The sequence below is a fragment of the Aphis gossypii genome, chromosome 2, assembly GCF_020184175.1.
Source record: "Aphis gossypii isolate Hap1 chromosome 2, ASM2018417v2, whole genome shotgun sequence".
NCBI classification, from domain to species: domain Eukaryota; kingdom Metazoa; phylum Arthropoda; class Insecta; order Hemiptera; family Aphididae; genus Aphis; species Aphis gossypii.
In genome coordinates, this window is record NC_065531.1 from 81,756,935 (window position 1) to 81,770,646 (window position 13,712).

Consider the following 13,712-nt stretch of genomic DNA (forward strand, 5'->3'; position numbering starts at 1 on the left):
ATCACAACGTTTTTATATATTATATTTATCATATTATTTTATTGTACTAAAAGTTTGGTTAAGTAAAGTAAATTGTAGGCACTAAATTAAATTACCGAATTATAATATATGTTATATGTATCGGTCTAAGTCAATAATGTGCAGCTGAGGGTAAATAGTAATAGCTAAATAAATCAATTTAATAATAATTCCATGAGAAATTCAATTTTATTTTTAAATTATTCAACATAGTTTATACATAGTCAACAAGTTTATACTTTTACAGTTTTACTGGAAATTTTAAAACAGTGATTCTTACAAGTGAAAAAAAATACATTTATATTATAATATAGGTATTATTATCTCTTATTTCAAAGTTCCTAGACGCAGGATTGCAGTGCATATCTTGGTATATACAAGTATTATACACAGAAGTCGACTTTTTGAAATAAATAATACTTTCGTCTTTACGCCACTGCAATGGTAGTTATTTGAATGAATGGCTATGTCATTAAGACGGGACCCTATATTATTATTACTACGAGTTTCTGGGAACAAAAAAAAAAAAAACTTTTTTTATTTGCACCGCGGAGACCGGAGTAAAGTTTTTCGCTCGAGCAACCGTCAGCGGCGTCACTTTGGCTGTTGCGCGGTTAAATTTCTCACATGTTTGGTAGTAAATTGACTGTGAACCGCTCGCAGATATATTTAGGGCGTACGAAATGTGTTGGGCACGCGATGCGGGGGCGGAGCAGGACGAACGACGGAGGTCGAGAGTTTTGCGAAGATCGTAAATTTTTCTACGTACTTTAGGCGTAAAGTATTATAGTACGCACATTTTTATACCCACTACCTCTACATTATTCTCCCACCATTGAAATAACAACAACAACAACAACTATTACGAAACACTCGCACATATCCAACGATATACTCACGTCTCCGCTGTAAACGTCCGATGCGTACAACAGGTCGAATGGCAGAGCGGCGAATAAATCTACCACGAACCAGCTCTTCAAGTAATTGAAGGCGATCGTTTTGGAATCCGACACCACTTCGCCTTTTTTGTTGACGAACGTCGTCCGGAAATTGAACAGAATATCTGTAAAATTACAAAAAAAAAGAGACTTAAGATAATATGCATTAATCCGACGAGACTCGTCAATATCGTTGATACTTTATAAATTTTAAGTAATAATTGTATTAATATTAGAGGTTTGGAATTGTGTGAAATTTTTATGAAATACTTAATGTAAAATAGAAATTAATGTTTTAACTTTATTACATCTATAATTATAGCAGTAGAACGTTTGCATACAAATTTTTATTTTATTGAAACAAAGATAATCGGTTAACGTATAGTATATTCAACCATAAAATCATAACTAATAAGCCTTATAATTACATTCTACGTTTATATTAGTAAGCTGTAAGAACTCTATCCAAATTTGAGTTATCCGCCAACATTAGTAATTTCCAGATTGAGGAATTAATGGTAAAAAAAAAAATAGTATCGCTAAAATATTATGAAATATAATAGATCGCATAAAGGTAACATTTAATCCTATTTTTAGTTCACATTAAAAAATTAAACAATAACAAAATATATGTATTTCGATAATAATTTAATTTGTATATTTGCCAGCTCTAAATAATTTTTAGATGACTTTTTATTTCAATAAAACAACTAGATGCACAAAAAAATATAGTCATTCAACGTTAATGTATTATTGAAGAAGCTGTAAAACTTTAAAAAACAATTATTTATGTATTTAATTATAAAAAAAAAATAGTATAAGTATATATTTTTATAGAAATAGATATGTTTAATTTATATAGATCCGAGTCCTAGTTAGTATCAAGTTCTTATTTTAAATTTGTACACAATGTTTTGATAATGGCTAAAGTAGTAATGGCTTGTATCAAATGTATCAATGTATTATAAACAGACACATAGTAATAATAATGTTATATGTGTACGACACTAGCGTTCATGAATTCGTGATATAAACATATCGCATACCTACATTATAATTTATTGTTTATCAGACTTCCATGGTTATGGTTTAATATACCTACAGTATACCCAACGTTTGAAGCCCACACAAATTCGTTTTAATGAACTATATTATAACCGTGTGCACAAAATATAATATGTATTTTGCTTAGTGTGTGTACAAAAACATTATTAATTGCACGTGCTTTAAAAGCGGCTCGCAATAGAAAACAAATTGGTTATAAATTTCGTTGATAAATATATATATGTATTATATTATATATATATACAGAACGATTCAATGAACATGTTACATGTTCATCCCCGTGTTTCGCGTTAATAATAAATTAATTCGAATTCAGATATACAGAATGTTTAAGTTCGTATACTGAAAATCATATTTTTATATTTTTTAATATTTTTTAAAGACTGTTCTATGGCGATACAAACATTTTTTTTAAATGCAAACCACCGTTTTTTATTACAATTTTTAAGGGAAATATATAGATATATATTTTTTTAAATGCTAACATGCTGACATACTTGAATAAATGACATTTAAATATAAGGTTTAATAAATACGTATAACCACAAATGCTGCAACTAATATTTTTAAATATAAATACTTAACATGTACATATTATGTGTGTGTGTGTGTTTCAGACACATTTTGAAATTTGGGAATTATAATACAAGCCCACACACTGCATAATCTCTGAATATTTTGGGTATTGTAAAAATTATTTTTTTTAATAATACTGCACTTTTTTTCACGTTGTCTGATCATCGAAAATTAGTACTATGGTAAAATGCAAACTAGCAAGATTCAAGTAGGCAAAGTGAATTAAATATAGCTCACTGAGCACATTTATATTAAATGAAATGTATACGTAACAACATGAATTTACGTGTATTGAAATAGTTTAAACTAAGTCACGATAAGCAAAGATATGTTTATCGGAGTTAACGGTGTACTATAATTACGGATTTGTCTAAGAAAAGCAATAAGAGTATTTTTTTAACTTGATTGATTAAATGCACAATAGTTTTACTTTTACTTGGAGATGTACATTTGTCTGTATGTAAGACAAATCAGTGAAATCGGCGTAAATGCGAAAATCTAGACAAATTTATAACTGAAAGTGGTATAAAAGTAATAGTAATGTATAAGATAATTAATAAAAAAAAAATACCAGAAAATTATGCAATGGACAATAGATTAAAAAAAATATTAATAATCAATAGATAACTAATATTTAGGAGTCTATTTCATTTGAGGCTTTTATGTTTATTTAAGTACCAAGTAAGATGTTATTTAACTTTTCTACATACATTTTTCCAAATATAATTGAACGCCGTATACAATTCCCGGACGATTTAAACTTATTCCAACTTTGCCCTCGATAATCGAGTAGTATACACAATGCGCAACTTTCTATTTTGCCTTTAACATATTATAATATAATATCTGTTTAAAAATATCAGGATAATTTTGGATCATTAAAAAATTTTAAAAATGCTAGTTAGTTCGTATCGATTTGAGACAGCGCTCAAGATAAATAACTTATTTTGAGGTATATAAATAAAGTAGTTTTATTTTTTATTAAAATTAAAATTACGCGTTTCAGCCCATTTCTATAACTAATTATATATATTTGTATCATAAAAAATAGATTCAAGTTTATCAAGTAATTTTTAACATAAAAAAAGTACAATAATAACGTTATAATAGTTTTATCCTTTGCATCTTTATACGAAATATAAACTTGAATTTTTATACATTTTTATTTGAGGTAAAAATTATGGCTTTTAAAAATAATATTATGCAACAAAGCTGTATACACTTAATTATGTTTCTTATCTTTCCCTAAATGTACATTATTATAACGTAGAAACGCGCACTTTAACTTATTATACTATATAATAGTATACTTAAAGGACGAAAAGTAATAAATTATTTAAATTATTAAATTTTAAAATAACAAATAGTACTACTACTAACCAATTCTCAAAATATATAATATACTGTTTATTAATATTATTTTGCACAATAAATCTAACGTTAAAAAATCAATATAAATCTGAAGGTATAGTATGTATTAAAAAGTAATCAAAAATTGTCTGTACATTTTGTAAATTGTACCGTGCAGGAGCTTGTATGTTTTACGAAAATATATTACTCATAAAATAGTTTAATTACATTTTTTTCTTTGTTGAAACTTTTAGTTATTTTTTGATGATTTCCATCTAATCTATATGAATAGCTAAGTATTTTTAATAATTAAAAATATCTTTGGTTGAATTACAAACTTATTTGCTAAATAGGTGATCGGTTGTATATACTCTGAAAAAAAAACAGACGGGAAATACCCATAACTTAAATAATTCACCAATAATGTAACGTTTCATCACAGTAAAAAACATTGAAAATTGAAATATTTTCAGATTGAAGCAGTGTTTGTTATTATTATTAATACCTGGGTGAAAATTTAATTATTTTTACGCGAGAGGGAAATAAAAATTACAACAGATTTTTATCCGGTTTCCTGTTGTTAAATAATAATAATAATATTTTTATGCAGAATCTATTAATATATTTTTATCACGAGCAGAGACAGATCCTCTGACATTTTTCGTTTAGCACACAAATATATAAGCCGTATATCTACAGACATAATATTTATTTAATTAAATAACGTTAGATATAGTTTGTGATTTTTATGCTTGGCACAAATATTAAAACATTTAGCAGTGTTATGGTAATCATAATAGCACTAAGACTATCGTTTTGGTTTTTATGTAGTTTTCACATTAAATGAACAACTCATTCGTATCGTACAGAATTAAAGTAAACTACTTTGTACTTTTGCGGATGCTTAAAAATAACAACAAGTTCTCTATAAACGGTATATAATATGTTTTGTTTAGTTTAAATTATATTTTTCTAAATTACTAAAGCCATAAAAAGGCGAACACTTATTAAAATTAAAAAATCTACTGCCCACACGGTTGAAATATAATGGTTTCGTCTTTGTAATCAAAATAATAACAAGTTTGGGACCACCGCTTGTGAATGCAAAAAAAAAAGAGACTCGAAGAGAGAGAATTTCGTAAATTAATGCATTCTAGTAAAGCGTTAATTAAAACACAAATAATAATAACGAAATCACTAAAAGACGGTACTTTCATAAACCTAAAAAAAACGAAAACTACTTTATAATCATAATAATATGTCGTCATATTATGATTTACGATACCTATATTAATAAGCGTATACATTTTTTAGTTCCTAGACAACAACTTAAATGGGTACGTATAAATTTTTATATTTTTTTCCCCATAACTGTTATGCCATATAACTCAACTTCCGCATCTCGAATTCAAAGTAAACACGGTCTAAATAATTTCTACCTATCAAAGTTTCGTCTCGTATCGACGTTTTTTTTTTCAAATTGCACAAGTTTGCACGAGTTACCGAGGTTCGAGATATTGTATAATGGTTTACGGGGAATTTGTCATTGGTCGACGTGCGCACTCGACGGCAAAATATAATGATATTATGGTTAAAAGAAAAAAAAAAATTAAATCAATGCTCCTCCTAATCGTTAAAAATACAATATATTATGCTCTCGTGTTATATGCCAAAAATATTTTGGGCGGTAATCGGATGGCCGTGATGTATGATGTACGTTCATATTATGATAATGTTGTAATGTATGGGGCGTAGACACAACGGAAAGATTACCGATGCGTACGGAATATTGCGGAGAGTTAAACCGACGACGGGGCTGGGAGATGACACGCACTTGAACTGATATGCCGAGTCGTATGCGTATAACAAAATAAAAATAACAATATCCGCGATTTCGCGTCGAGTATGCGAAACGAACCCTGAGCCGCAGTATCACGATCGCGTGTCGTTCTATTGTTCCTCGTAACGATATTATTGTTATTTTTTTCGTGTATAAACATGACTGCGACTTATAATACATTATATATTGTATGTTTTTCCACATAATGTAATGGTAATTGCACGCAACTTATTCGATTGCGCAACTATGTCGATACAACTTAATAATAAAGTAGCTATATTATACGGTACATAATACCATAGAAATATATAAGTCTCGAGCGACTTGTTGAACGCGATCGATAGCTATGCCAATACGATAATATTGAATACAGAGCGATTGATGATTATTGATTATTAATAAGTGGTCATTATTTTAATTAGTGATTTTATGTGTTTTTGAAAATCGTTTGAAAATAATTTTTTGGTTGAATTGCAACGCGTCTTTGAAAATAAAATTATATTAATATAATTTTTTTTTACTGATTACTTTTTAAGGTAGTCTTTTTTAACTTTTTTAAATCACAATATACATTTCTAAATAATTTGTATTTCAAAACAGAATATTTTTCGGGCGGTTTCAATACATCCATCTATCAAAATCGAATTTCTAACTAGTTCTTAAATATTTATAACTTTCTGTAGACAGCTAGTGGAGTAGTGGTACGCTAGCAACGGTATTTTTTCAGGCGTAGATATCGTGCCAAAATATTATGTAAATTTACAATTCTTTATACACATTTCCAATATAATTACTGTTTAGTAAAACAATGCATTTTTTCGTTTATATATGACTTGTCTGTTTTGTCTAACATAATGCCTCTGTGACTGAATGCGAAAAATGAAAATAATACAATGTCAATAAAGTTAGAAATAGCATAATATATTTAAACTTTAACATAAAAAATATAATTATAATAAAAATATTCAAACGCTGTGATGACCGTTATACGTTCTGATTTTATTGTAGTACTATAATATTTAATATTACACAAGAATTATCTAATTTATTCATTATCAAAATTATCAAGTAATAATCGTAGATACACATTTTAAGAATGAAATGGTTGTCAAGATAATAACGTAATAAATAATGAATAACATTGAACATGAAAAAATTCATACTATTTTGATTTCAACAATTTTATTCAACGTTTTATGAAATAAATAATTATTAAAATTATTAATTAAATAATATATTTTATAAATTATGATATAACAACTATAATAATTTATCTTATATTACTGACTACTGAGTGGCTTAACAAAAAATCTGGTTTTTATTTTATACAAACATTCTATTTGTATAGAATATTCCTCTGAATTTTCAATCTATAAAGAATATGATAAAAATTTACAAGATTTTGTAACACCAGTATTATAGTAAATACTTTTATCTAAAAAGTTTTATTTTTTAAAAAGAAAAATAATACATTGTTATAAAACAAAATATAGATTCGATGACACAAAAAGTCTTAGTAACTCAGGGTAAAAAATTTAAAAACGATGTTGAGTCAGAAACTGTAATAGTTTCTGCTGTAGTGAACAAACATATTCCGAAACCGTTTTTGACGTTCTATATGATATATCTTACGCCTAGTAGTCGGAAATAACTAAATCGACTTTGAAATGTACCTAGATATATTTTTAAAAAAAATGTGTTTTGATTTATTTTAATATATTTTAAATATGCACATATTATATTTTTTACAAGTCTTTGAGAAATTATTTTAGAAAGCCTAAGTATTTTTAAACGGTCAATTTTTACCATTTTTTGTTAATTTGATGTTCTACTATATACAATTATTTAATTAAATCATTAACAAAATAAATTGACACAATTAAAGATAAATGTCTATTATGATTTATTTAAAATGTGTTTTTATTTCTTTAAATTATAAATATAAAATTTTACATTTGAGAAAAATGTATAGTTTCACAATAGAATTGGACCACTATTGTAAATTATGGATTTATTTAGGTAAGTATTATTCATTGGTTTTATATTTTCATTTTTAATAATAATTCGTTTAATTTGTTTATTTAGAACTCCATAAAAATATGTGTTTTAATGTTCTATGAAGTAAAAGTATAAAATTTGTAAATGTTTAACTATATAATGAATACATTTCAATTTTACCATATTAATCGAATAACCTGCCTTTTATTATTTAAAAAAATAAAGAATATTTCTACATTTATAAACCATGTTTATTCAATAGTCTCTGAATTTTAAAAATATCAAAATATAAATATATAATAGGTATAAAAATATTAGATAATTTTTTGAAATTAACATTACATTTACTTAACATAAATTACACGGTGATATTTTATGGTTGTACACTTTTACAAGTGAAATTTTTAACAATGAAAATGAAATCATGTTGGAAATTATCTACAAGAATACATTTATCATTTATGTAATAATTTAACATAATTTAATAAATATTTTCTACTAAGTACTTAACTTTTATATATTTTTTTTACAATCTTATGCGTTCAACAATTTAAGATATAATATCAAGCCCTCGTTTTTAATTTAATTAACTGGAAAATAATTATTTTCCTGAAAATTGAAATATTTAATTTATTAATGAACTCATGTTTTATTATTTATATAAGTACAGTTTAGATGAAAGGTAGAAATATAAAATCAAAATACTAAGAATACTCTTACTCCGAATTGTAGTTATACGGCTGACTAGGTTATATAGTATAACTCCAAAATTAAAATACTACGTACATATATAATATTAATTTCTAATAAGCTATATTGAATCTAACATTTAAAATTAATTCTTTCCAAAAATTATTACACTCCAATACATCGTGAAATCTAAATGAGTAGACGAAATATGTACCTAATAATTCAAAGCGAATAAATTGACAGGGAAAATAATTAGCTCTTCAAACTTAAAATTAAATATATCAAGACGATTCTAGTATAACTATTGATCATTTTAAATTTACAACTAAATAAAATAATTATTTAATACATATATTATATGTATACAATTAAATGTATAAATGTTAATACTACATTATGTATATTATCTAAACACATCAATTTATTTATATTGATATTTTAACTAAATAAAAAACATGCATTTTAATTATTTTATTGCATTTAATGATTTTATATTTAAAATTATAAACTTATGGATCCCTACACAAACGTATTCTACAGAGAGACTATTAATCTTCTCGAAGAATAAACCATAATTAAAAATAAAATATGATTAAAATAATAATATATTGACTATCTCGGAATAACGATATATGTATTTTCAAACTACACGTGCGCACATATATGTTTTGAAATTCGAAATTTATATTACGCTAAAACGGTACGTGTATTCGTAAAAACATTATTAGATACGACGTTATTCATCAATGGAGCTTTTCTGCATTACCGTGTTTAAAATATATTTCATAATATTATAATATTGATAAAACGATTTCTAAATATTATGTAATATAATATTAATGTAAGTATCTGCGCTTTAATAATTTCGCGTTCGACGATGCGCAATGGATTTCATATACTCGTGTTTTGAAGTTTACGACCCGGGCCAAACGTTGCTATATTATATGCTTCGGATGGATGACTACCACACTTGGGATTTTAGCCTTGTTCTATTCAAACTCAACGTAGTTGCAACCCCCACCCGGCAAGCATACACACACGCTGCACACTAACCGCCCGCGACGAATGAGCTTTGCACTGCACAGCGATGGGGTATTATATAGGTATTGTAAAGTGAATAATTAAAATCTATGTATATGAATTTCGTCCTAACTTACATGTTACATAAGGTGGATGTGACGTGTCTATTAGTACACTTCCGTTTGCTATGTGTGCAGTGTGAGTGCACGAGTGTTTTTGTTTGTTTATTCTACGCTCGCGTATACGTACGGTACAAGCAAAAGTTATAGTATAATAGTGTTGTACATCACTTGTTTCGGCCATTATTGTGATAAGTGTACATCACATAGTTTGTTATATTAAATTATGTTTATTGTTTTTAAATGCGCGTGATTAAGAATATTTAAACAAGTCTTGTTTTTTTAACCCGTAAAATATACTCGCCTCGGGTTAATAAAGCACGATATTAATAACTCGAATATTTTAACATATAAATTGGTAAGAAAAAAAAGTTGATCTGAGAAAAGTGAAAAATTAAAAAGTTGTTACTTTCCTTGATAAGATAAACGTTGCTGATTGTGGTTTACTTTCGAACGCATTTAAATTGAAAATTATACGCATAATAAAACAATAAATATTAAATAGGTACGTATCTTATACTCTAAAACTATCATCTAGATAATGTTAGTATTACTATCGCGAATTCATGACTAGGTATACAGTAATACGTTAATACGCATTTATAAAAAAATTATATGTATAATAAGTATGTTGTAACAGTTAGTGAATTAAATCAACCGTATAGGTCACTCCGCACATGCTGCAGTGTGATTTGTGTGTGCTTTGAACATTAAGAATACATACGTATTATAATATAATGTGCCTGTCTATTTATAATAATGCAAATTATGAATTATTTTTAAAACTCTAATGCGTGGCAGAGACGGTATCGCTAAAATAAATATTTCCCATTTGTATTATATTACGTATAATAACGTTTGACATTTTCCGATGGAAATGTGTTAAATTTAAATTTTAGAGGATTTGAATGGAAAAAAAAACTTTGCTAAATATCGTACGTTATATTATGCTATTATGCGGTTAGCAGTTTCCCCGAGTAGATTTGGTGACGTTAGCTTATCGCCAATGTTAGGCGAACACTGACAAGTGCGATTTACCCACAAGCACATTTCACCCTACGGGCGCATTAATAACCAACGCTGAACCAATCTATCATTACTGTATACTTAACGTCTTAAAAGTTTTTTTTTTCTCTCTTCGTATTATAACGCGATATTAATATATTGTTACATCTAACATAATATGTACATATATCGTACGATTTAACTATGAAAATACACACTCAACACATTATAGGTACATAGGTACCTATTAGAATGGTACCTACACAGTATTACATACTATCATTCGATACGATATTTCCCTTCTCCGAGTTCGTAGAGAAATACCCATACGCATATTATATGATATACTCGCTTTATAACTGTCTGCTATAATAATATTATGATCGATGTGCCTTTTAAATCGTTGTAGTGAACTTTATACACCTGCAGACTTCTAAAAATGTTGTTACGAAAATCGTATAATTTTATTTCACCTACCGAATTGGACATAATAAGATATTTCAAATACATTTTTAGTTTTTATAAGACTTTATCGGATATTATATAAAATCAATACGCTTGAAATAACAATGACATATATATTATATATATATATAGGTATATATAAAAACAATTATCGACAAATATCGACATAGTATATTGTTATTGTATTGAATTAAATTGAATATTCAATATGTATTCTTTATTTATTGGCTTTATGTTTACTCAAAAGAATATTGTTGTAAGTATAAAAATGAAATAGTAAGAATAACTGCATGCACCTAAATGTTTTTTTTTTTTTTTTGATAATGCTTAACTCGTATTTTAGGAATAATAAAAAATGTCGATAAAAGTCGTTGGATTAACATTATTGTATTCAAAATGAAATCCCAAAGATATCCTTATATACCACACAAAACGCCTTTATATTATACACATACGAAGGTTATTGGTAACATATTTCTATCGCGTTGGGTCATAAACAACGAAATAATGAAAATATAACTGTAAAAATAAAAGACTTAACGTGGATGGGACCCGAGACGAGAAAACTAGAGTATTCAGTTGAAGTCGGGGTTGAAGTTTACGTCCACCATAAAAACAGTGTTCTTGTTTTAAGACACTTATAATTATTGAACCCATGGGAAATTTTACCTAAAATCATTTTATTCGTGGCGCGTATGTATGTCTATGTCATACAGTATATCCTGCACACACGCACACACCTACACGGGCTTTTCGCATATAAATGTTGACGATATTTTTATTTCAGTAAATATTATATATATTATTCGTAAGTATATTAAATTTATGTTTTTGAATTCTACAAGGTCTTAACCTCGGTATTCTAATCATAGTTTTAATGTAATGAAACACTATAATAATAGAACGCTGATGGAGGCGTAAAATATATTTGTACAAGAATAGTATACAACATCAATGGAGCATGATTATCCACAGAAATGTAAACGAGAAAAATAGAATAACAGAATAGTATTCATAACTATGGAATAATGTGATACGTGTTTGCAGGATCGGTAATGTCGAGATGCTCAACAAAGTAAAAAAAAAATAATAATAATAATAATAATAAATATAGGTACACAGCTAACAAACTCGTTTATTCAAAATCAAAAACTCGCTGAACCGCATGTACACAGCGATGATCTGAAATATTATGGCAGATATTACAATAGACCGTCTCTAAATTGGAACCCCAAAGTTTCTGACACTTTCTAAAATCTAAACGATGGTCGGTTTTTTACGACAGTATAAAAGAAGATTGTTATTTAAAAAAAAAATAATAATAATGCATTACAACACTAAAAACCACCCGTCGATCTCCGGTATCGTCGAGCTCGTCATGGAAACGTTTTTATTCGCATTAAAATTGTATAATTGACTCTGTTATTTTAATATTTTTCAGCAATTTGCACACATAAAATAAGACCACATAAAAGTGATGTATTCAGATACTAATAAAAACGCGTTGGAAGATTTTTTTTTTAAAAAAAAAGTAATTAAAAGTAAAATTAATATAGTTTTTGTCACTAAATTAAAACAATAGTTGAATTTAATGATTAAAAACTAATCGTCATTGATCATGATGTCAGAATGCGTATGAGATACGTGTGATAACGTTGAAGATAAAAAAAATAGTCTACGGTACGCGTGGAGACTGGAGATTGATTTATTTCATTAACTACATGAGGTTTATCTTTACAATAATGTTGTATACTTTATAACTATCACATCTACAATTTTAATTTTAAAAGTTAACGTTTATTATTATACAAGTTAATGGTGTACATATGTGCTACTGAGAATGGTTGCGTACCTTATTATGCTTTAAAAATTATTTCATACAGATTTAAATCCTTTGGCTTAGTGACGTAGGATTTTATTGGCATACAAAGAAGTAGAACGAAAATTTTATAACTTATAAGTACCCATATTTTATTAATACGTATGATACAAAATGATAAATACGCATACACATTACACACTGTACATTTTATTCATTTTTTGAGAACTATGATTCAGAGAAACCATAACTTCTTTAGATGACATAGTTATTATATTCACCAATGTTTCTCATCACTCTTTTATGACTGCTAACGTATGTCACGAAAATTACATTTTTTTTTTTTTAATAAAACCATTTATAGAAAGTAATGAATTGTAATGAATAAAAAGAAACTTTTAACTTATTTTACACATTCTGATATAATTTTTTTTTTTTACTCTAAAACTGCAAATAATCAACAGGTTTTATTAAAATATAATTTAAAAAATAATATTATATAGGTAATACATATAATATTATATAAAATTATAAAACTTAGTACGTTTTTGTGAATTATAATACACCTTGGCAATATTTTAATAGAAGTACTGTATTTGTTATACGAGATATTATTTAAAAATAAAATCAATAAATCAGAAACTAGAACTTAACTTAAACGCCAAGAATAACATTATTAAATTAATGTTCAAGGCAAATTTACTCAATAAATAATAATATTATAGCAAATACTAAACTTAATAATGATTTTGTTGTTTTTAATTTATAAATTCCATACTCACAATAATTTGCCTACCTAGTATGCTATA

The 13,712-nt window shown here is 26.7% G+C and overlaps 1 protein-coding gene across 4 annotated transcripts in view; it reads right to left on the bottom strand.

Moving 5' to 3' along the window:
* Positions 1–13,712, bottom strand: part of LOC114128236 (potassium voltage-gated channel subfamily H member 8) — a 159,238-nt gene that overhangs the window by 34,668 nt on the left and 110,858 nt on the right. For all 4 annotated transcript variants that reach the window (XM_050199228.1, XM_050199227.1, XM_027992711.2 and 1 more), the window contains exon 7: positions 918–1,081. In XM_050199228.1, the coding sequence (XP_050055185.1) occupies positions 918–1,081 (164 nt within the window). The remainder of the gene's footprint in view (positions 1–917; positions 1,082–13,712) is intronic.